Here is a 25531-nt window from a genome sequence, read left to right as displayed (position 1 = left end):
AAGTTTATACAAATTGTAAAAATACTATGGCATGAGATACAATTAACAATGTACAACTAGAATGACTGCAATCCAACACAGTGTTCCATGCAGTGGTGTAATGCTGCTGGTTTAACAACCGGTTTGATGAACGGGCGCTTCGTGCTGAAAATGGAGCATTTAGAAGCTCAGCTGCTTAAACGGTAAGTAGAACAGCAAGAGAAGGGGAAATCAGCTGTGCCGGGCAATTAATATGAGCTAGAAAGCAGGAACTAAAGGACAGGATAGGACAGGGGCGGGTCGCTGAGGAAGCTGATGATTGGAGCTACCAGTTTGCCCGAACCTGTCTGAACCGGCTGAACTCCACCTCTGGTTCCATGTGTATAAAACCAAATGAAATTAATGGCACTTAGAAAATACAGTGTTGCTCTGTGGTTTAAAGGTTTATTGATGACTATAAGGTTACAAAGCAAAGTAAGAAAGATGAAGAAAATTAAATCCCTGCTGTGGGGATGGCAATGAGGAGAGAGTAGAAATCAATGCATTTGGCAGAAAGCAAAACTAGAGATCAGTTAAAATATAGCTCTATGGGAAAATAAGTGAAGGGTCCTTGGTGGTTGCTAATTCTCCTTTATCAAGAAAATAAGTGATATAGGCTTAGTGCCAATTCTTTAACCTGGCAGTTTACATTAAATTTTGTTGTCTCACTGCTCTTTGACTGGCAACCTGCATTAAACCTTTAACTAAACCAAGACAAATATTTCAACCCAACACTATATATCACTAGAAAAAAATGTCCCTCCAGTATTTCTAGTCATTTTATGTTTCTTTACAGTTCCATAATAAAATTAAGTCATTATAACTTCCACAAGGATAATCTATCCCCAAGAACAGTAGTTAAATAAATCCCTTAAAATGTGTATTAGATTTTACAGCAACTGGTGTGACATTCTTGGCTGATCAGGTTGGTATTTTAATAACTTGCTTCTTAGATAAAATGATTTTTAAATCATGGGCCATAAAACTGTATTCTTAAAGATTAACTTAGCATGAAGAAAAACATTTGGCACAGTAGAATGTAATGAATGCACAAACTGTTGTCTTCATAGATACTACTTTTTCTTTTTTTTTAAATATTCATCAGTTTACATTAAAATACATAAAGCAGCCTAAATTTTGTTTCTTCTACTTTTTTGCCTTGCAAAGACTTTTCACTGATTTAGCCTTATAATAAATCAACCATGGGTGTTTCTACAAAGCCGTGTTCTGATGTTGGACATATTGCCTAAGAGGCGTATTTCAGAAATGAGAATTTATTCAACTGTTCTTAACCATGATGAATGATGCCAAAAGAATGAAATGAGCCATGCTTTAAGTGCTATTTTGCATACTTGCTTTGCAATATTGTAACACAATGTCATGATGCGTGTTTCCCTTAATGAATGCCAGCAGATAAAGGATCTGTTATTTTCTTCGCTTATTCTGGGCATTGGTGGCTAGAGGGGATGCATTCTGATCTAGACACACTCAGCCATACTTTCAACTGGCAAACTCTAAATCCAAAAATGCTACCATGTTTCCCCAAAAATAAGCCCTCCTCTGAAAATAAGCTCTGCCCAAAACTATTTAAACCCATGCACAGCTGGTCCCCGCCATTTTCTCTGGTTAGGGTTAGGGAGACAGAGCTGGAAATCAGGTAAAATAGCAAGAGGATCCCTGTCTTGCTCCATGTGCCCCAAAATAATAAGACCTCCCTGAAAATAAGGCCAAGCACTTATTTCAGGGTTCAAAAAAAAAATAAGACAGGGACTTATTTTCGGGAAAACATGGTAGAGAAAACCAATCAAAAAATGCAAGGGAATTTCTGAAATCTTGGTTTTCAGACAAATTAACCATCAACAGATACATAGAAATATACCATGTTTACAAACTATTCAAAAGAGATAACAAAAGACTAAGGAAGAAACAAAAAGACATATCCCTTCCAGCAGCCAAAACCCACATAAGAAGAGATTAACACTAGGCAAACAATCAAACAGAAAATAATACCCCAATCAAGGAACTGCCATAAAGAAAACCACAGCCCAACCAACATTGGCAAGATGAGCTACTTTATAGTGTGGGGAAGCCCCACACTCATCAGCACTGATAATGTTATCTAGTTGGTTTATGAAATAGCTGCAAGCCAACAGCCAAATTCAGAGAACACCAATGATTCAATGACTTGTTTTCTCTTATGGGCATTTTTCAGTGTTAATTCTGCTTTGCATGACCTATAACTGGATTGCCCTAGACAATTTGAAACTTTAACCTTTCTCAATTCAAATCTATTTTCCTTATGAGATCGTGTTTTAATATTAATTAGATTTTGAGAGGCGTAGAAACATATATTAAAATCATTTGGGTTTTTTTGTTGTTGTTTTTTGGCTAAGTAAGCTATTTCATTGCCACATTAGTTAAACTAAGGGAAAGCTTATACTGACAAAAAGAAACAGTAATGTGTTCATGCAGGTGCTCTTCTCAAATGTTAGACTTCTGTGTTTCTCAGCAGCTCTGCCTTTCTAGGACAGTACTTTGCTGTTATTTCATTATTTAATATTTCAGGTAGGAAGGAAAGTTAAAGTTCTGCCAGTTTCATGACATATGTGATGTTATTATGCAAGATGTAATGCTAGATGAAGTTGGAATAAGTTTAGTTCCGTTGTGCATTATGAATGCTTGTGCTGTGCATTCTCACAATCTATAGAGATGAGGCCTTTTGAAGAATCAGTAGTTCTTTCAAAATCAGATTCTGTAAACCAAAACAGAACAAAGCTCAGGAATGCTTGGTTCTGTATTTCTAAACCTCTCCATGTATATTCACCATAGACTAGAATACACAGAAATCGCACTTGGAAGATTAAATTAAAAAGCTCAGTATTTTTCAAGATTCTAGAGCATTCTTATGAAGTTCAACAAATTGATCTCTAATCAATAATGGTTACTGAATTTATAACATGATTGAAAAGATGCCTTTATGTCAGTTAACTGAATGTTTCAGAGTATGTAGATTAAAATATTTTAGTACATAAAAAGATATAGATATGAAAACAAAATTACATTACCTAATATAAAAAATTATTTGCATTGTTCTACATTTCATAGATACATTTAAATATGATTCAGCCTTAACTTGTACTTTAAGTAATGTCAATTTTGACTTACTATTAAAATGATGCACATTGGCAATGCAAATTCTAAAATTGATGCACTTCACAATAAATCATTATGCTGATTAATGTAGCATGCTAGATTAATATGCTTTATTCAAATGAAGTTGGACCAGTCCTTTTTCCCTTTGTCTTGATTATCTCATTAAACTGTTGTGAGAGAAAGATGAACAAGTGTATCAATTAGTCATAAATAAATTAATGCATATGAAAGATATAATTGCTACTGGGTTCCATCTATAACCATAGTTACTGTGTCATATTATGCTCACATCCATTTGACAATTGCCCAGGAAAAGACTTGCTGCAGTCTTGTTTTGCCCTACAGTCATGGAACTGAATCCTATTAAGTTACATTGATATGAAAGAGACGAAAAAAGTCACAGCTAGGAAATATTTTGTCATGTTAGTTATTTAGACATCTTAATTAACTAAACCTACCTCCAACATATTGAATAAAAGCTTGCTGTGTGATAGTCTCTTATATTAAATTAATAAATGGGATTGGGTCTCACCCCAGTGGAATTGGCCTGCACCACCGATGCCAGCCCAATGGGCATACTGTGGACTTCATTGGCCAAAGAATTTCAGCTGTTTTGGTCCAGGAGAAGAGCCTTTTTTGCCATGGCTCCTGCTCTTTGGAATCCCCCCACCCGGGTGAGATTTGCTCCCACCCTTCTGATCTTCCATAAGGCATTGAAAACAACTAGCCTAGGGCCCCAAAGAGGATGTGGTCTTTGGATGTAGCTAATGGAGTAGTTAGCTCCCCACCTCCCTCTACATGCATCTCGTTCCCTCTCTCCCCATTGTTTTAATTGAAAATATAACTGTAGTTATATTAATTTTTTTTTATTGCTTCATTGGTGTTTATTGTTTGTAAGGCATGCAGAGTCACCTTGAGATGAGATGGGTGGCAAATAAGTCTAATAAAATAAAATAAATAAATAAATAAAAACCATGGCTATTTCCATTCTTTTGACTCTTAGATTTTTAGGATTGTATTTTTTTAGATCATCTAATACTTTTCATTGTTTATTTCTTAATTTTTTAGCAAAGAATATTTTATTTATTTATTTATTATTTAGATTTTTATACCGCCCTTCTCCCGAAGGACTCAGGGCGGTGTACAGCCAAATTATAAAACAATACAATATACAATTAAAACAAAGACTTAAAACAAGCATATTCCATAAATGGCCGAAATTTTAAACAATCAAATTTAAAACCCTTAAAATTCATAAATAGTAGCCCCAATTAAAATTATTTAAAATTAAAAATTTAAGCCAGTCCCGCTTGAATAAATAAATGCGTTTTCAGCTCACGGCGAAAGGTCCGAAGGTCAGGTAATTGGCACAAACCAGGGGGAAGTTCATTCCAAAGGGTAGGAGCTCCGACAGAGAAGGCCCTTCCCCTGGGGGCCGCCAGCCGACATTGCTTGGCGGACGGCACCCTGAGAAGATCCTCTCTGTGTGAGCGTATGGGTCGGTGGGAGGCGTGAGATAACAGCAGGCGGTCCTCTAAGTACCCGGGCCCTAAGCCATGGAGCACTTTAAAGGTGGTAACCAAAACCTTAAAGCGCACCCGAAAGACCACAGGAAGCCAGTGCAGACTGCGCAGGAGCGGTGTTACGTGGGAGCAACGTGTGGCTCCCTCAATTACCCGCGCAGCTGCATTCTGAACTAGCTGAAGCCTCCGGGTGCACTTCAAGGGGAGCCCCATGTAGAGAGCATTGCAATAATCCAAACGAGAGGTGACAAGAGCGTGAATGACCGTGCATAAGGCATCCCGGTCAAGGAAGGGGCGCAACTGGCGGACCAAGCCCCAATATGTTGGGATTTTTTTGCACTAGACATGATCTTTTTCTCCTTTCCTAGAAGGAATCTTCACTTTTTTTCCTTTCAATTGAGTATTTATATAAAGCAGATTCTTCATAAATTTGGTTCTTGAACTTTCAAATCTAAAGGTAGCAAACATCACTGCTTTTAGTTTGTACAGAAAGTTCCCAGGCTTTCTGTGAGCTTCCCAGGGTTCTGTGAGCATTCAAAACATTGCTAAAATATGTATTACTTACTTAACCTGCCTGATGGATAGAAAAGCTGTAGAAAACAATAATTTAAGGTACCAGGGAGGTAATAAGAAAGAGGAAAAGTATATTGAAAAGTTCTCATTCACCTCTAGCTCAGAATGATAGGACATATCTAAAAGACCACTTTTCATTATCCTTGCCTTGGTCACAGAACCTAGGAAAAATCTGGTTTCTTTTTTTAAATTGTAATACAATTTACAAATAGGTAAAGGTAAAGGTTCCCCTCGCACTTACATGCTAGTCATTGCCGACTCTAGGGGATGGTGCTCATCTCTGTTTCAAAGCCGAGGAGCCAGCGCTGTCCGAAGACGTCTCCATGGTCATGTGGCCGGCATGACTCAATGCCAAAGGCGCACGGAACGCTGTTACCTTTCCACCAAAGGTGGTCCTTATTTTTTCTACTTGCATTTTTACATGTTTTCAAAACTGCTAGGTTGGCAGAAGCTGGGACTAGTAACGGGAGCTCACCCCGTTACATGGCAGCACTAGGGATTCGAACTGCCGAACTGCCGACTTTTCAATCGACAAGCTCAACTGTCTTAGCCCCTGAGCCACCGCGTCCCTATAATTTACAAATAAATTGGCATAAATTAGTGGAATTCTATAAATTTTCCTTTCTTTATCAAGAAACCCTTCCACTTTCCTAGAAAATTGAACTAAGAAATATCTTTCAACTCTATTTGGAAATATGGTAAAATCCTGTTTTATCAAGTGAAGAAGGGAAAATGTGCTTCAAATTGAGTTTGAAAGCTATGGACATATCCCCTGTACTGTATTTGTTGTTTATGGCAACAATACAAAAGTGGGTTGCCATTGCTTTTTTCTGTGATGTTTTCAAGATCTATAGTTTACTTATTTTCTGGGGTTGGGATGGTGTGGTAGTAGTTCTGTCATGAAATTAGTTATTAGGCCCATTCTTATTATTAGCTTCTTTCTTCAGACATGTTACATCATATATGCCTGTTACACAGTATTTTTCACAAGACTGATAAAAGCATATAACAAGCTTTGGCCTGTTAGCCTTTGGATGATTCTTTTGATTCTGAGCCAATAGATTTTGTAACACAGCAGGATTGTCATCAATTCTGGTATCTTCTATTAAGTCATATATAAGGTTGTGAAAATATCTACAGATCCCTCACATCCTGGACATAAATTGTTTCAACTTCTACCCTCAAAACGATGCTGTAGAGCACTGCACACCAGAACAGCTAAACACAAGGACAGTTTTTTCCCGAATGCCATCACTCTGCTTAATAATTAATTGCCACAACACTGTCAAATAATTTACTAAAACTGTATTATTACTATTATTCTTCTCTTCCTTACTAGTATCTATCTGTTGTGTCTTTCCCCCACCCCCCTCCAAACCTGGCCTCCTGGCAGAAAGTGACTCAGAGAGCGAGGGGGAAGAGCCGACAGGACTTCCTTCTGCGGAGTCTCCTTCTCTGGCTCTGCTCCAAGTCCCAGAGGCAGGCCAGGTGGAGGAGATGACGAGGCCTCTGTCTCCTGCATCTCCTCCCTCTCAGGCCAGGCCTCAAGACCCAGCTGCTGACAATCAGTTGTGGCTGGACCCCCGGTATCGCAGACAGGAGAGACAACAACATCAAAAGAAAGGGTGGGGCAGGCCTAGAGAGTGTTGAGTCACAGAGCCACACCCCACAGGATATAAAAGCAGGAGGGGCTAGTTCTTGTGATGAACAAACAATTGACTGTTGAAAACATTGGCTGTACTTTGGCTCCTGGATTCTGTTTCGTTTCCTTCTGAACTTTGGGATTGTTCCAGCTCAGACTGCAGTCGCTCTGATAGATAAGAGGACTTGGCAAGCACTCGCAGGTTCGTTGCCAGAATTGTTATCTGCAGCAAGAATAAATTGCTGGCACATCTAGTCAGTTTGCGTTTCTAATTGATTGTGGTTGGGGGTGGGGGACAGAACACCAACTCTTCTCACTTATTACTATAACCATGTTTCATGTATCTTTCAATTTGTATTGTTTTTATTTGTTTCCTAGTGCAATTTGATAGCTTATTAGTAACCTTGACTATCACTAAGTGATGTACCTTTTTATTCTTGATGAATGCATTTTATTCTCCTTATGTACACGGAGAGTATATACACCAAAGACAAATTCCTTGTGTGTCTAATTACACTTGGCCAATAAATAATTCTATTCTATTCTATATGGGAGAAGTTCTCCTGCAGTTTTTTATGATATCTATAATCAACTTTGAAGCTATATATTGTGACAAAAGAACTGCCACAAGAATTCACAGTGTGTTTTTCAGAAGTGTAGTTTTCAGACATCAGCACATTGAGGTTTACAGGCTTGCAAAAAAACCTGCCCTGTCCAGTATGAGGACTTCAAGTTTAAAAAAAGTTCTATTTGGCAAAATAAAGTATTTTCAGAACCTTGGAAAGCTCCACACAGGAAGCTCAAAGCTCGGTTAAATCTGAGATGATGACAGGACTACATTTTCATAGGGGAAATCACATTGAGAGTTTGCCTCAGTCAGACTAAACTAGTTTATCATACTCTGAATCCTTACCCTTGTGGGAATATGACAACTGTTTGGGAATTCTGCATGTTGAGTTTCAAGTATCTGGAGAATACCCGATTTGGGGAAGGCTGCTTTACTTGAGTCTATCAAAAATATCTCAAAAGAGTAAACAATTTACATGCTGTTGCATGACATTTAATAATCCTAATAAAGATATTTTCCAACTGTGGATTTTGTACTTTAAAATGGGTTATTTCTGAGACATCAGCTTAGATACATTCAAGACTATGGCATTTAATAAACCATATTTCAAAAAAAAAATCTTGCTTAATGCAATTATTGTCTATGCTTACCTCCACTCTACTCATAATGTAAAACAATTTGTTGAGATTTGTATATTTAATGCTATGCTGTTAGAAATATATTTACCCTCTTTCCATTTAAAAGAGGTAGTTCATGATAGAGATGAAGCAAATATTAATAAAATAATTACAGAACTTTACAAAAAATAGTAATTATCCTCTGTAATAGTTTAATTCTTTATATTAATCAACCATTCTTTGAAAATAATAAAAGAGAATTATAAATGAAACATAACTTTTCATTTCTGTTTTTATTGCAACACTTAAAATACTTTTGAACTGATCACTTATGCATGAAATTTGCTGATCCAATTCAATTCAATTTATTTTTTTATGTCATTATTTCAGGGAGAACCTGGTGTAATGGGAGAAAGAGGAGTCTCTGGGCTTAAGGTTAGTAGATATAATTCTGGCTAGTTTTTTGTCACACTTTATTTTTATACATGATCTTTCATGAACAGACTACGGGGGTTGGTGACCCCTGTTCTATGTAGTCACAAGAAGTTCTCTTTGCTTTGTAACTTTTAAAATACTAAGTAAGCTGCACATGAATAAAATTTTATCTAATCAATTAAAAAATATATCTTGCATAAAAATATATTACAGTAATGTACCCCTAATATAAGACAGTGTATCTTATTTCTATTGAATCAAGGTAAAAATTACTATTTTTATTCTAACATTTACATTTATTAAATAGGTGCAATTGTCATAGATAAAGGTTTGATTGATCTCCATGTATGTCCTTTGAGAACAATAAATGCATTATTTCTGTCTTCTCCTTCAATTAGGGTGATCCTGGACAACGGGGAGAAAAGGTAATGTACATGCTTATTTATTCATACAAACATATAATTTCAAAATTGAATTGTGAAGTGTTCAGCAACTTTTTTTTACATTTTATGCAAGAACTTAGAAAATCAGCATCCAGATCAATATTATTTATGTATTCATAAGGTGCTGTAAAAACTATAGAAAATCAGAGTTTTCACTTTAAAAGGTTGTAGGTCACATTGTAAGTGGAAGAATTGAAACAAGGCATGCAATTTGGGAAGAAAAGAGAACCAAAAAAAAGGAGCTTGAACTTTGCACAATTAAGCATTTAATTGTATGCTATTGAGGCCAAAAGTTTCCAGAAGTTGCCAGGTCAGCTTCTACATTCTTGGGAATTTATGAAATTCTGTAAAGAAAAATAATGTTGGAAAAATTGATCAGATTGTTTGTCTGATAAAAAAACAAGGTTTTATTATTTGTCAATAGAAAAAAAGATGAGATATGGGATGAAAAGTGTTTTTTCTTGGAATATTAGAGAACATTCATTCATTCATTCATTCATTCCTCCTTTCCCTTCCCATTCTTTCCCCTTTTTACTTTCTATCTTTTTCTTATTTATATTAGACTTGGTTTGTATTAGTTTTTTATCTTTGTAATTTTAAATTTCAGTAAATATTATTGTATTTGTATTAAGCAAAAACTAAGTTTGATGTGACAGGAAGACAGGCAATAACCAGGACAGATTTAGACTGAAATATTGTTCAATTTTTCTAATACATCATTTCTTTCTTCCATTACTCTCACTCTTTTGGTTCATTTCCTTGGCCTAGTTTTATAGCTTTCTTCAAAACTGTCAATAGAAATAAATTTAGGATGCTTTTTATAGGCAACAACTGGTAAATGAAAAAAAAAATGTAAAAGAACTTATTCTGATATTTAGGGTGATGCTGGAGAAAGTGGTCCCAAGGGTCACCCTGGAGAAAAGGTACAATTCATAGAGGATGTCACTCAGTACATTTAAATTCAGGTTAAAAACAATAGAGATAAAATTTTAACAATTTATAATTTTAATGGTAAAATTTTATAAACTGTAATATATTCAAAATTATAATTTTAGTTACAATATATATTCAGAAATGTTTATTTTTATAGTGTTTGCAAGGCATAGTCAAGAACATTTGTTTTATCAATAGGAATCATTTGTTTTTGTTTTTACTAACTATAACCTTGGTATCATCATATTGTTTGTGATAACTAATTAGACTGATGTCACCCATATAAATGTGTGTATTTATTATAATGTTGCTGAAAAGGGATCATTTACTGGGATTTTTTTTTCCGAGTGAGCTTTATTTTCACTCTCTTATTACACAAAGCCCGATTCCTACTGTGAGAGGCTTTTATTTTTTAATATTTCTTCTGCAAAATGTCAGTAATTACCATGACATCTCCTGGCTTGTGGAATCTCCTGCCCAGATTTCTTTGTATTTCTTATTATATTTATATATTTCTTGTAAAATTAGTAAGTCTGCTCTGAGCTTCAGGCAACGGTTTCAAACTGAAATGGGACATTATGAGCTCAAAACAGTTTGAACACAAGACGTTTACCACATTTCTTTTTCCTTTTTCTTCAGTCAACAGTATAAAAAATTGAAGGGAAAAATCCCTTAGATCATATAGGATGGCTGAAGCCTGTTTTGTGTAACAGTTGAGTCCAGAGTTTTCTCCTTTGGCTTTCCTGGTTTTCTTATTTTGTTTCAGAAGACATATATGTGGACAGACACCGCATATTACTCATGAATTCTAATTGGACTTCATATATCTTTGGCTTGCATTTATAGAGCTTTCTTTCCCACACTTGAAATACTCAGTTTTAACCAAATACATAGGGGATTCAAAGGTGAAACTTAGTAGGACTACATTGCCAATTCTCACATTCTTACATAGGACATATTCCACCATGTGAGCTGGTAAAGTTCTGTAAATGGTAGATGATTCAACAAGCTGTTTTTCCTCAACTAGAAACAGTTAAAGTAAGCATACATTGCCTCTATTCCTCCTTGACTTCACACCCACAAACATTTATAAAATAATAAACCAATTTAAAGTGTTTTCTTGGTGTCTTACGAGCCAAGACTTCATCAGTTTGTATTTGTATTTGGAAATCCCACAATATTTTAACGTGCTTATTTTTTTATTACTTTGTCAACTATATAGTATGTTCCCACCAATTTTTTTTTATTACTGGCACATCTTAATTTTTACAGATGTTATTTTGGTGACTGTGTTATGTCGCCGTTCATAATTAGTTTGTGCAATCTTTTTTTGCACAAGTTGGGTGTATGATTTAGTGCTCATTCTGCTTTGCACAATTTGCACTTTGAATCATTGGATGGTTTTTTCCCCAACTCTGGCCTTGATTGCATTAGCTTGCTCTTGAGCAGCCAAAATCAAGCCTTCAGTTTCCAGTGTATAAGTCATTGCCAGGTTTTATCTTTATCCACTTTCCCTCAATCTTTTATAGAAATTGACCATGTAATACTTTTCCTTGCCAGCATTCTGTTCTGGTTTTTGTTCCATTAGTTCAATATTCATGCTTTGTTTCTTCAACGTTCAGTAAGTTCCAGTTTTTAATATCAATCAGTGCTTGTTCTTGGCTGCCCTTTATGTAATCAGCCAATACATGCTTTTCTTCTTCATTAGTGGGTTGTTGGTTTTTTTGCACTTGAAGTGAACCTCTGCTTCCGTTAATTACTATTATTATTATTATCCAGGGCGATCCTGGATCTTCTGCTGCTGGAATTAAGGTAATGTGAATAACAATAACGTTTTCACATATACGCCAGAATTAAATTTTCTGTATTTTCTTTCTTATTTTGAAGTTGATGCCATCCTTTAATTTTAATCTTCTGCTTTATAATTTGTTTCTTTGTTTTAGGGAGAACCTGGACAATCGGGTAGACCAGGGCAAAAGGTAATGTGTTCAAATAAATAATTTTGGCTTCCTAAACGTATTTGAACTCTGATTTCTCAGAAGTGTATTATATGAAAAATGGCACTGTCCTTTCCAAGGAGCTGAAATTTTGTTCCACTATATTAAATGGAAAGGTGTGTTAAGTAGCAGATATAAAGTAAGAAGTAGCTTCAAAATACTGTACATACTTTGATTTGTGCAACATTTTCCTGCTATTAAAATAATGTAATATTCTGTTACAATGTTATATAATTGCAGGGTGAACCTGGACTTCCTGGACTTCCTGGGTTACCTGGAATTAAGGTAAATATACATATATTATCTATACCAGTTCTGGCCAGGGGATTCTAGGAGTTGCAGTCCACCTATCTTGGAGGTTTCTAAGGTTGAGAAACATTGATCCTTACAGTTTTATTATAAATATGGGGCATTATAATTAACATGAAGTTTAGACCAGCGGTCACCAACTGGTGGACAAAATTTTGGTGGTCCATGGAGAAATCTTTGTATTTTTGCTGGCTCATCCTGGTGGAGGAGCTGTTCCAGGATGACCAAAGGGCCAATCCTGTGAGTGTGACTATTACAGCTCTGGAATATGGGACTGGCCATGGTGGGGCTGGAAATCTCTGCCCTGGGGTGGCACGTGCAATGTTTACCTTTGCAGGTGGTACAATACGCAAAAAGGAGTGCAGCCCTCTCCATCCAGAATGAAATAATGATGCTGTTGCCACGGTGGGGGAGCGGCAGCGCAAGCGAGCCGAAGTAGCGATTGCGATGGCTGGAAGCTGCAGGAGCGAAGCACTACTTGCACTTGCGAAGCATCAGCATTCTGCCTCGGTATATTTGCGTCAGCCAGTGGTGCAAAGGAGCCCTTGTCTCCTGCCACTTGGGACTCGGAGTGGTAAACGGCGTCTGGTTTGGGGAGCAACCAGATTTTGCTTTCCATTGCAGACATCAGATCAGCCCCCTGCAAGCTCTCGTCTCTCGAGGAGTTCTTGCTGAAGTGGCACAGGGAACTTCGCCCAGGTTCCCCAAGAGACGTGAGCTTGCAGGAGGTCGATCTATTGTCTGCAATGAAGAGCAAAATCCGGCTGCTCCCCAGGCCAGACACAGTTTACCGCTCCGAGTCCCAAGCGGCAGGAGATGAGGGCTGCTTTGAGCCACTGGCTGGCGCAAATATACCAAGGCAGAATGCTGATGCAGCACAAAATAAAATAGAGAAAAAGAGACAGAATGAAAGAGAATCAGAGAGAGAATCAGAATGAGAAAATGAGAGAGAGAGTGGGGGAGATAGAGAAAGAGAGATGAGAGAGAGAATGAGTGGGAGAGAGAGGAGGATAGAGAATGAAAGAGAAAGAGTGGGGGAGAGAGGGGAAAGAGTGAAAGAAAGTTGCGGGGGAGAGAGAAAGAGAGATGAGAGAATGAGAGAGAATGAGTGGGAGAGAGAGGGGAGAGGGGGGAGAAAGAGACAGAGAGAGAGAAAAAAAGAGGAGGGAGAGTGCCTGAAGGATCCCATCCCATCACTGGGAGTCCAGGCGCTTCAGCAAGCATGCTGGATTCATATTATGGTCCACGGAATTTAAAATTATGAACTTGGTGGTCCCTGAGGTCCAAAAGGGTGGAGACCCCTGGTTTAGACATATCTGAAACCTTTTCTTCTGTAAATTAAGATCATCACTTTGTATCAACCATAATTGGAGAGGTGAAAGGTTAGCTAAGTTTCTTACTTTGTGCAATCTATAACCAGTGAGTTACATACAGCTCTCCCCTCCCCCCCCCCTTTTTTAAAATAACCTATAGAGTTCTGCAGGATTGGAGCACTGAAATTTAGCAGTGCAATTTTATGTTCTTCAGCTGAAAAAAAATGGGTGAATTATCTTCACCCCTATAAACTTTTTACAAGCACTCTTTTACAAAAGGTGAAAAAGCAGATAGCATCATAGCAAGTTTCAGGGAAAAAAAATGGTTAATAAAAGCATGGTCTCCAGATGCAAAATGAACTGCCTACTATATACCACAATATACTAACAATAACGGATTGTATTGATTGACATTCTTATCTCCCTTGCCTCCTGGTATTTGATGACAGAAAATACATCTACTAATTCTATAGGCTAGATAAAGATGCTGAGAAGACCTTTTCTATATCCTTATTGATGTCTCTGCCATTGTTGAGATCAGTGGTGGAATTCAAATTTTTTTACTACCATGTGTGGCTTGGTGGGTTTGGTGTGGCTTGGTGGGCATGGCAGGGGAAGGATACCGCAAAATCCCCATTCCCTTCTCACTCCTAGGGGAAGGATATTGCAAAAGCTCCATTCCCACCCTACGCTGGGTCCAAGCAGAGGTGGTATTTGCCAGTTCTCCGAACTTCTCAAAATTTCCGCTTCCGGTTCTCCCGAACCTGTCAGAACCTGCTGAATAGAACCCCTGGTTGAGATATAGAGAAAGATATAGAGAAAGATATAGAGAAAGGATCTTCATCCAGAACTGAGCATATAAACAAATTGGCAAGCAGCGTTGGTTTTGTAGCACTATGGCTGGCTGCAAGCAATCTCCAAAAATCTTGTCTTTGATTTCTGGACCAGCTCCAGTTAGAATAGAATAGAATAGAATAGAATAGAATAGAATAGAATAGAATAGAATAGAATAGAATAGAATAGAATAGAATAGAATAGAATTTTTATTGGCCAAGTGTGATTGGACACACAAGGAATTTGTCTTGGTGCATATGCTCTCAGTGTACATAAAAGAAAAGATACGTTCATCAGGTACAACATTTACAACACAATTGATGGTCAATATATCAATATAAATCATAAGGATTGCCAGCAACAAGTTATAGTCATACAGTCATAAATGGAAAGAGATTGGTGATGGGAACTATGAGAAGATTAATAGTAGTGCAAATTCAGTAAATAGTTTGACAGTGTTGATGGAATTATTTGTTTAGCAGAGTGATAGCTTTCGGGAAAAAACTGTTCTTGTGTCTAGTTGTTCTGGTGTGCAGTGCTCTATAGCGTCGTTTTGAGGGTAGGAGTTGAAACAGTTTATGTCCAGGATGCGAGGGGTCTGTAAATATTTTCACGGCCCTCTTCTTGATTCGTGCAGTATACAGGTCCTCAATGGAAGGCAGGTTGGTAGCAATTATTTTTTCTGCAGTTCTAATTATCCTCTGAAGTCTGTGTTTTTCTTGTTGGGTTGCAGAACCGAACCAGACAGTTATAGAGGTGCAAATGACAGACTCAATAATTCCTCTGTAGAACTGAATCAGCAGCTCCTTGGGCAGTTTGAGCTTACTGAGTTGGCGCAGAAAGAACATTCTTTGTTGTCCTTTTTTAATGATGTTTTTGATGTTAGCTGTCCATTTGAGATCTTGCGATATGATAGAACCTAGAAATTTGAAGGTTTCTACTGTTGATACTGTGTTGTCTAGTATTGTGAGAGGTGGAAGTATGGAAGGGTTTCTCCTAAAGTCTACCACCATTTCTACGGTTTTGAGTGTGTTCAGTTCCAGATTGTTTTGGTTGCACCACAAGGCTAGTCGTTCGACTTCTCGTCTATATGCGGATTCGTCATTGTCTCGAATGAGACCAATCACTGTTGTGTCATCTGCGAACTTCAGTAGCTTAACAGATGGATCATTGGAGATGCAGTCATTGGTATACAGAGAGAAGAGAAGTGGGGAGAGCACACAGCCTTGGGGGGCCCCTGTGCTAATTGTACAGGTATTTGATGTGATCTTGCTTAGCTTCACCTGCTGCTTCCTGTTTGTTAGGAAGCTTGTGATCCACTTACAAGTCTGTTCCAGTACCTGTAGCTGGTTTAGCTTAGTTAGAAGAATGTCTGGAATGATGGTATTGAATGCTGAACTAAAGTCTACAAAAAGGACCCTTGCATAGGTCTTTGGAGACTCAAGATGCTGTAGGATGTAGTGCAGAGCCATATTAACAGCATCATCTGTTGATCTGTTTGCTCGGTATGCCAATTGCAAGGGGCCTAACAGCGGATCCGTGATGTTTTTCAAGTAGGAAAGCACTAGCCTTTCAAAGGTTTTCATGACTACAGATGTTAGAGCAACTGGTCTGTAGTCATTCAGTTCCTTGATGGTGGGCTTCTTCGGCACTGGGATGATGGTAGAGCATTTGAAGCAAGAAGGAACATAACACATCTCTAGTGATTTATTGAAAATATGGGTGAAGATGGGGGCCAATTGGTCAGCACAGACCTTTAAGCAAGAAGGAGTTATCTTGTCTGGGTCTGGAGCTTTTCCTGGCTTTTGTCTGTGAAATAGATCCTGCATTTCTTTTTCTGTGATCACTAGGGGTTGTGAACCCAATGAAATGGGGTCAGTTGTAGGAGGCTTGGCTGTTGTTGGTGTGTCTGAGATGGGGATTGTGGAGATAGGTGGCTGTAGTTTCCTTTCAAACCTGCAGTAAAACTCATTCAGGTCATCTGCCAGTTGTTGATTACCTTCAGCCTGGGAAGGAGGTTTGCCATAGCCGGTGATTCAGTTTCAAGCATAGCTGCAACCAGAGAGCACTTCATCTTTATTGCAGAAAAACACTAGTACAAAATAAAACTTCATAATATGAAAGTTTTATTCCAAACATGCTTGTGCTGTTCATGCTGGGCTCTAGCAAACTTGCTAGACTTTAGACAATTGTCTACATCCCATTAACTTGGAACTACATGCAACATGCTGACACATTAGTCTATATACCACCTATATCTCTATATACTATTAGTTTCTCTCTTGATCAAACTACTCTTCCTACAAAGAAACACAAGTATGCACACCTAACTATCCACACACTTTTCCTCTTTTTACTAGAAACAGCAACAAAGAAAGGAGGGTGGACCAAAATAGAGGGGCTGGCAAAATTAGGAAAAGAGTAAGGAAGAAAGAAACCATGCTTAGTCATTAGAAAAATGATTACATTTAGTAGTAAAGCAGATCCTTCCAAGTAGCTCATTTTCAAGGCATCCTCTTTCACCTCAAAAGTCTACAATCTTTTGAGGCCATTTCTTCTTTTTTCCATTATTATCAGCTAATTTGAGATGATGCCCCCAATTCATTCAAAATATTTATCCTGGTAAATATGCTGTACAACTTACTCTGCACCAATACATATTCTGTCTTGAGTTGTTTAGGTTTGCTTTTGAGATAGGCATAATAGGCATGACATTGGCCATGTCCCTGTAGATTTCTAGGCAATATTTTTTATAAATGATTTGTGTTTGCCTTCTTCCTAAGAGGAGCAATTGGTCCAGTTGATTTCCATACCTAAAATAGGATTAGAAATCAGGTTTATGTGCTTCTGGTCCAGAATAGACCAAACCAACTCAGTTGGAAGTATCTATTTCATCATAAAAGTTGAATAAAAATTGAATGTTGATCCATCTGGCTTTTGCTATTCTGAATAGCGAGAAAATCATTGGTTTCCTTTGAGAAGGAAAGCAGAGATAATGTTTAATTTGTGAATAATATGAGCCTCATAGACATTCTTTATTAAAAACTGAATCAGTAGGACACTTGAAGAATATCTTCGTTGTAGTTGCCTGAGAAGAGGGTGACTTCTTTGAAAAAATTCATACTCAGTAAAGAAATATAAAAATGCACCTGCCTGCATTCTTGGCTTTTGAAAATTAAGGCACCATGGCCTCTGAATCCATAAAAGCACCTATCAAATCAGATTGAATATCTCTTTGTTTTCTCTTTGCTGCTGCATTGCAGACGAATGCCTTATTGAAATGGAATTACTTGTTTACTTGCCTTCACACGCCATTAAGAACACTAATCTAGATAGAATCTCATTTACTTGCTGTTTTCTCAGTGAAGTACCTGATGATGGCACACAACTCAAAACAACCATTTTTTTAAGAATATGCTTTTTATGTTTTGCAAAAGAATGTAACATATTCGTACTGATCTTTTCAAAGAACAAAAAAAAAGTCAGGCAGTAGACAGAATGGCCAACTCAATGTTACATGTTGAAGTTTTGCAAAATCTTTTGCATAGCTGCTTTAGTACAATATCAATATGCTTTGAAATTATACTTATCCAACTGTCATCTTTTATAATTAAATTATAATTTGGATGCAATAGTTGGGAAAAAGTGGAGACCTTAACTTTCAGACTCACAACAGCTCTGTCAAATAGTGCTGTATTTGATTAATATTAATACAGAACAAGTCAATCTGATGGGTAAAGCCATGATTCAGCTGAAGTAAGGAACTAAAAAGATAGAAATCTGTTCTTTACTGAAAAAAGCACTTGGTATGTCTAGCTTACTACTAGGTTTACCTAGAGCTGCCAATAAGTAAATGCAAAACTTGCATCAAAATTTCTTTGTTTTGCCTCTTCTGCTTCTAGGGCCCTTCTATCTTTAGTTTAGTGTTTATGGGGGGTTGTACTTTCCTGTGTGAGGCTGGTGTACAGTCGGGGGTCTTCTTGGAATCACAGCTCATATTTGAATAAATGGTAGTTGTGGTCATGAGGGCCTTTGCACAAGTTCCTGGATTTGGAAGATCTTGTCAGGGTCACTCATGTTTTGGTTACCTCTCAATTGGGTTATGGAAATGTGCTCTAAGCGGGGTTGTCCTTGAAAATCATTAGCAAGCTACAGCTGATCTTGAATGCAGCAGGACAGGCAATGATGGGTGTGTTGTGGTATGAGCATGTTTTCCCACTGCTTTTCCAGTTGCACTGATTGCCATTTGGATTCTAGGTGCAGTTCCTAGGTGCAGTTCCTAGGTGCTGGTTATCACCTAAAATGCTGTGCATGGCATACGGTGTCATTATATTTCTCCATATATTTCCACTTGCCGGGTCTTATCAAATCAAGGGGACATAGTCAAATTCTCTATTGGGCAGTGCCATGCAGAGGTGGGTTTCACATTATTTTACCACCGGTTCGCCGCACACCAAACATGTGAGCTTCCACGCATGTGTGCGGCTTAGAAAACGTGGCTAAATAAGACACGGGGCAAATAGCGCCGGGGCAGGTGGTAAGCACTTGCAGGTTGCTGCACTCTGGGAGTTGAAGTCCACAAGTCTTAAAGTTGTTAAGGTTGGAGACCCTATTCTAAGGTATCAATTGGCTCATGGTATTCGGAAACTGAAGATGTTTTCAAAGGCTCACAGTACAAGGTAGTTTTGATCACACAATCCATTTTTATTTCTGATCCGTGAAATCATGATTAAACAGATTAGAGAACAAAGTTGACTTTATGGTAGATTAAGCCTGTGAGCATTCAAAAAGTTTGAACCTTTCAAATAAATTGCTGAAGGCTTCATTATTCCTTCCATAAGAATGACTGTTGTTTCCATTAATGATTAAAAAAACATTACAAGGATACATTTGAAAACCATTCACAGTTTTATACATAATTTACAGTGCATACATAATTATTTCTTCTCTTACCCCTTTTGTTCTTCTTCTTTTCTTTTCTTTTTTGCAGTTTATCTTTTTCAGGGATATGCCTGTATACCATGTCTGAATATAGTTTTTTATTTCTAGCTGTTGAAGAACTGCCATTGTATTCTTGTAGAAGAAATGCTTTTCATACTAATTTTATTTATGCAATGCTGTGAACAGCAAGAGGACAGGTTTATTTTTTCATTATGTAGTTTAATATAAATGATGAAATCTCTTTTCGTAGTAATGCCAATGATTGCATACCGTATATTAACAAACATTCATTTTAATTAAAAGGGAACTCTTCTTAAAACATATGTGGTAATGATTGTTTATTTTAACTTATCAGATATACTATGTGCAAATGAAATTCCTAATTGCCTGGTATTTTATTTATTTATTATTATTTTATTAATCACATTTATATACCGCCCTATCTCCCAAGGGACTCAGGGCGGTTCACAGGCAAGTAAAAGACATATAAATACAGACTAAAACCACAGTTAAAAAACTTATTCTACAAAGCCGAATTAAAAGGAATATAAATAATAAAAACCATTTAAAACCAATATAAATTTAAAAACTAATCCAGTCCTGCACAGATGAATAAGTGTGTTTTAAGCTCGCGACGGAAGGTTCGGAGGTCCGGAAATTGGCAGAGTCCTGGGGGAAGTTCGTTCCAGAGGGTGGGGGTCCCCACAGAGAAGGCCCTTCCCCTGGGTGTCGCCAGACGGCACTGCCTAGCTGACGGCACCCTGAGGAGTCCCTCTCTGTGAGAGCGCACGGGTCGGTGAGAGGTATTCGGTAGCAGTAGGCGGTCCCATAAGTAGCCCGGCCCTATGCCATGGAGCGCTTTAAAGATGGTCACCAAAACCTTGAAGCGCACCCGGAAGGCCACAGGTAGCCAGTGCAGTCTGCGCAGGATAGGTGTCACACGGGAGCCACGAGGGGCTCCCTCTATCACCCGCGCAGCCGCATTCTGGACTAACTGAAGCCTCCGGATGCCCCTCAAGGGGAGCCCCATGTAGAGAGCATTGCAGTAATCCAGACGATTAATTTACATTAAGAAAATAAAATTAGGGCACTAATTAAGTCAACAGGTCTGATGAGGACATGCACCAAACAGTACTAATGTCTGCAGAAATAAATCAGGATAAGCAGAAAAGATCTTTTTTTTTTTTTAACTTTTTTTATTACTTTTTTTACAACAAACAAACAAAAAGAAAATACATTATTACACCCTTGTGCTATACATAAAAGGAAGATTTGGGTCTTCGGATATATCCTCATGATTGCCAAAATCCACGTTCTCGAGGTACAGGTACTGAAGCGTCCAATGTTCCAAGCGCAAAGTCCACAAATGGTTTCCAAGTCTTCCAGAAAATATCTTCTTTATACACACCACTTTTAATTTTTTTTTTTTTGTTTACATTTATACCCCGCCCTTCTCCGAAGACTCAGGGCGGCTTACAATGTATAGGGCAATAGTCTCATTCTATTTGTATATATTTACAAAGTCAACTTATTGCCCCCCCAACAATCTGGGTCCTCATTTTACCTACCTTATAAAGGATGGAAGGCTGAGTCAACCTTGGGCCGGGCTCGAACCTTCAGTAATTGCAGGCTTTGTGTTCTTAATAACAGGCCTTACCAGGCAGAGCTAAACCGGCCCTTTAATTTTAATATCACATGTCATTTTATCATTTAAAGCTAGTTTCCATATTTCAGAATTCCACTCTTCTATTCTAAAAATCACATCTAGTTTCCAATATCTAGCTATTATAATTCTACCTATTATAATCATAATTCTAATTAATTCTTTTTCATATTTTGTTAATTCTATTTCCTTAATTACCAACAATAATATAGTTTCCACTCTCAATGTTATTACTTTCCCCATCATTTCAAATATCATTTTCTCCAATTGTTGCCAAAACTTTTTAACCTTATCACAATTATACCACATATGTTCATAAGTCCCCAATTCCATCTCACATCTCCAACATTTTTACTAATTTTTTATCCATTTGTGACAATCTTACTGGAGTCAAATACCATTTCCAAACAACTTTATAATTGTGCTCTTTAATCCTTATAGATAAAGTTCTCATAATTCTACTCTTCCAATTCACATTCCAATCTGACTCTGGTATTTCAATATTAAGATCTTTTCCCAATTTGTCCCCATCACTCTTTGTAATTTTCCATCAGAATTTATAATCTTATAAACCCTACTAACGAGTCCCTTTAGCCCAATTTCATCTTTCATAATCCGAGATACTAAATATTCAAATTCAGTTTCACATCTATTTATCGAATAATTTTCCTTTAGTTTTTTGTCCATTTTCTATCTGTATTTTTCAAACCAACTTAACCCTAATTTTTCAATAATTTCTTTATTCCTCCTTTCATTTCCCATAACTTTTATCCAATCTCTAATAATTTCTATATTTTCCTCTTTAATCACTTCATTACGTTTTATATTATTTTTAATCGCCAAATTCCAATTGTCTCCCCAAAAGATTATATCCGAATTAAAATTTTAACAAATTTATTCCACATTTTTACTTAATCCTTTAACCAATAACTTCTACTTACACATTTTAAATTTGCTTTATCTAAAACCACCTTGATCCAAATTTCTATATCCCTTAACTCTAAGTCTCTCCAATAGTTATCTTCACCTTTAAATATTTTTACCACTATCCGGATACCATACGCACAGTAATAATTAAATAATTTGGGGATTCCTAATCCACCTTCCTTTTGATTTTGATACCACATTTTCTTCACTAATCTAGGTCTTTTGCCACCATTACAAATTTATCCAGTTTTTTCTGATATCCTTCAATATCTTTCTCTGTCAAATTTAGTGGTAGCATCTCGAATAAAAAGTTGAACTTGGGCAGCAACATCATCTTACACATTGCAATTCTACCAAACCAAGACAACTTTAAAATTTTATATTTATCTATCTTCTTCTCAATTTCGTTAATCACCACATCATAATTAAATTTTTTCAATTCTTTAACCTTAAGTGAAAGCACTATACCCAAATATTTCAATGTGTTTTAATCCTTATCCCAAATTGCTCTTGCATATTCTCAGACTCATTACCATTACTATCCATCAATAATTCTGACTTTGACCAATTTACTTTCAATCCTGTCATTTCCTCAAATTCTATCAAATGCTTATATATCTTTTCAAATCTTTCTCTACATTTTCAAAATAATTAAAGTATCATCCATACAAATTTATCTTATACCCTTATATCCTTCTAATTCTTCATCTTTTCTATCATTTTGTCAATATTTCCATAGCCAATAAAAATAATGTTGGGGACAGGGACATCCTTGTCTCGTACCAGCTTCTAATTTTATCTCTTCAGTTAATATTCCATTCACCTTCACTCTTGCACTGCTCTTTTGGTACAATTTTGAAATAACATGTATAAACTTATTACCAAAGCCTAAAGCCTCCACAATTACTTTAATAGTTTCCCATTGTACAGAATCAAAAGCTTTAAAAATATCCAATGATACTATACCAATTTTATCACCATTATATTCAGCTACATCTATAATATTTAATACTCTTCTAACAATATCACTCATGTATCTACCCTTCACAAAACCTACTTGATTATAACTTATATATCTATCTATAAATCTATTTAGTCTATTACTTATAATGGCAGTAAATATCTTTGCATCCTGATTAATTAAAGAAATGGGCCGATTATTTATTTATTATTATTTTATTAATCACATTTATATACCGCCCTATCTCCCAAGGGACTCAGGGCGGTTCACAGGCAAGTAAAAGACATATAAATACAGACTAAAACCACAGTTAAAAAACTTATTCTACAAAGCCGAATTAAAAGGAATATAAATAATAAAAACCATTTAAAACCAATATAAATTTAAAAACTAATCCAGTCCTGCGCAGATGAATAAATGTGTTTTAAGCTCGCGACGGAAGGTTTGGAGGTCCGGAAATTGGCGGAGTCCTGGGGGAAGTTCGTTCCAGAGGGTGGGGGCCCCCACAGAGAAGGCCCTTCCCCTGGGTGTCGCCAGACGGCACTGCCTAGCTGACGGCACCCTGAGGAGTCCCTCTCTGTGAGAGCGCACGGGTCGGTGAGAGGTATTCGGTAGCAGTAGGCGGTCCCATAAGTAGCCCGGCCCTATGCCATGGAGCGCTTTAAAGATGGTCACCAAAACCTTGAAGCGCACCCGGAAGGCCACAGGTAGCCAGTGCAGTCTGCGCAGGATAGGTGTCACACGGGAGCCACGAGGGGCTCCCTCTATCACCCGCGCAGCCGCATTCTGGACTAACTGAAGCCTCCGGATGCCCCTCAAGGGGAGCCCCATGTAGAGAGCATTGCAGTAATCCAGACGATTAATTTACATTAAGAAAATAAAATTAGGGCACTAATTAAGTCAACAGGTCTGATGAGGACATGCACCAAACAGTACTAATGTCTGCAGAAATAAATCAGGATAAGCAGAAAAGATCTTATGGATGCAAGAAAACCTAAAAGCTACAAAAAGTGAATTGGGGTTATGAAAGTAGTAAAAGCAAGATAAAGGATAGACCTTCTGGGAAGAGAAAATGGTAAGCGAGTAACAGGGATGGGAAGAGATCTGGAACTCCTAAAGGTTTACTTTGGTTTAGTCTCTTCTCTAAGTGGGAATTCTTGAATGAACTTAATCCAAACAATTGACAAAAACAAGAGGAGGGCAATTTGAATTAAGAAAAGAAATTAAAGGGACTACTTGGCTACTCTGAAGCTTTGAATGATGTATCAGTAAGAAACCCAGTTGGACCAGAAAGCTTTGGAGACAGTCATGTATGGTCTGCGTAGCAGTATACAGAAACTAACCCAGTGGTAGGTTGCTACCGGTTTGGGCGGACTGATAGTTCTGACCCTGGCACTATCATGTCCTATATAATCGCCGATTTTTTGATGCTGCACGTATGTGTGCTCACATTTTTGGTTCCAAAAGAATTGGTTGTTACAGTATGTGATGCCACCTCTGAGCTAACCATTGTTTGCTTCAGACAAGCAAGATCCTGAATAAAGTGTGCATGGGAAAGCAGATAGCAAACAAACATAAGCAGAAACATTGTTACATGAAACAATCAGGGTGGCTGTACTTGAAGGGAAAGTTTTGGAGAAGAAGAAAATGATGGATTAGGAACCACAATGGATTCTATGCAGCTTGAATTATTGAAGGCATCTTGGTTACAGGGAAGCTCAGGTAAGACTCCTGTAGTATTTCTGGCTGGAGTCCAAAGAAGATCAAAGTGACAGTAAACTCGTGAGAGAATATCTTTTCAGCCCACAGGGACTTGGGGAAAGCTTTAGAAAAATATCCACTGCTGCCAACCTGATAGAGAATTAACACTGATGATCACTTTTAAGTGGAAAGAGGGTGGAAGAAAAGTTATACATTTAAATGTCCACAAACATAACTTACCTATGTTGGCACAAGTAACCACATATTACTGCCATATTTTTATTCTTTTACACCAGTGAAGTCCTATATAGTAATATATTAGGATATATTAGGAATTCTTATCGAAATATGTTGTTGTTATGTGATTGTTGTATCTGTCCATAGTCTTAGGAATGGAATACTATCAAATGCTGTAAACTGAAAGCGTGTTTTTAATATTTTGTAATTTGTGAATGATGTCTAAGGAGAATTAGTTCTCTTTTTCAATAGTATTGACTTAGTCAGGTTTTTTCCTACCATAAACTAACTAACTAACTAACTATATATATATGTGTGTGTGTGTGTGTGTGTGTGTGTGTACGGCAGCTCCGACCACACTTTGCTCACAGACGCACGAAGCCGAAAGCACCAGCCTGAAGATGATGAGTGAGACCTCGTTGAAACGTCGCCAAGATACTCTCAACCTTACACGGGAAAAGACCCGAAAATGCTAAGACCTACATATATATATATGTACACACACACACACACACACACACACACACACGTGTATTTATGTGTAACAGGTTTTCATTTCGTAAAGTCTTATTCTAGAAAAGCTTGTGGTTCACTTGCTTTTCTTAACTTAGGTGGGGGTTTTCTCGAAGAATTCTTTGCTGATGGAAATCTAATATGATTAATTGTAGCTGTCGGTAGCTATTGGGTTACAGCTAGAAACGTGACTAGGGAAAACATAATTGCAAGAAAATTCATGTTTTCTA

The 25531-nt window shown here is 37.4% G+C and overlaps 1 protein-coding gene across 1 annotated transcript in view; it reads left to right on the top strand.

Moving 5' to 3' along the window:
* Positions 1–25531, top strand: part of COL25A1 (collagen type XXV alpha 1 chain) — a 151845-nt gene that overhangs the window by 77815 nt on the left and 48499 nt on the right. The window contains exons 9-13 of the mRNA XM_058193126.1: positions 8485–8529; positions 8928–8954; positions 9851–9895; positions 11849–11884; positions 12143–12187. Of these exons, the coding sequence (XP_058049109.1) occupies positions 8485–8529; positions 8928–8954; positions 9851–9895; positions 11849–11884; positions 12143–12187 (198 nt within the window). The remainder of the gene's footprint in view (positions 1–8484; positions 8530–8927; positions 8955–9850; positions 9896–11848; positions 11885–12142; positions 12188–25531) is intronic.

This window comes from Ahaetulla prasina, chromosome 8, assembly GCF_028640845.1.
Source record: "Ahaetulla prasina isolate Xishuangbanna chromosome 8, ASM2864084v1, whole genome shotgun sequence".
NCBI classification, from domain to species: Eukaryota; Metazoa; Chordata; class Lepidosauria; order Squamata; family Colubridae; genus Ahaetulla; species Ahaetulla prasina.
Note: the sequence above shows the minus strand (reverse complement) of the source record. Positions and strands in the feature narration are given on the sequence as shown.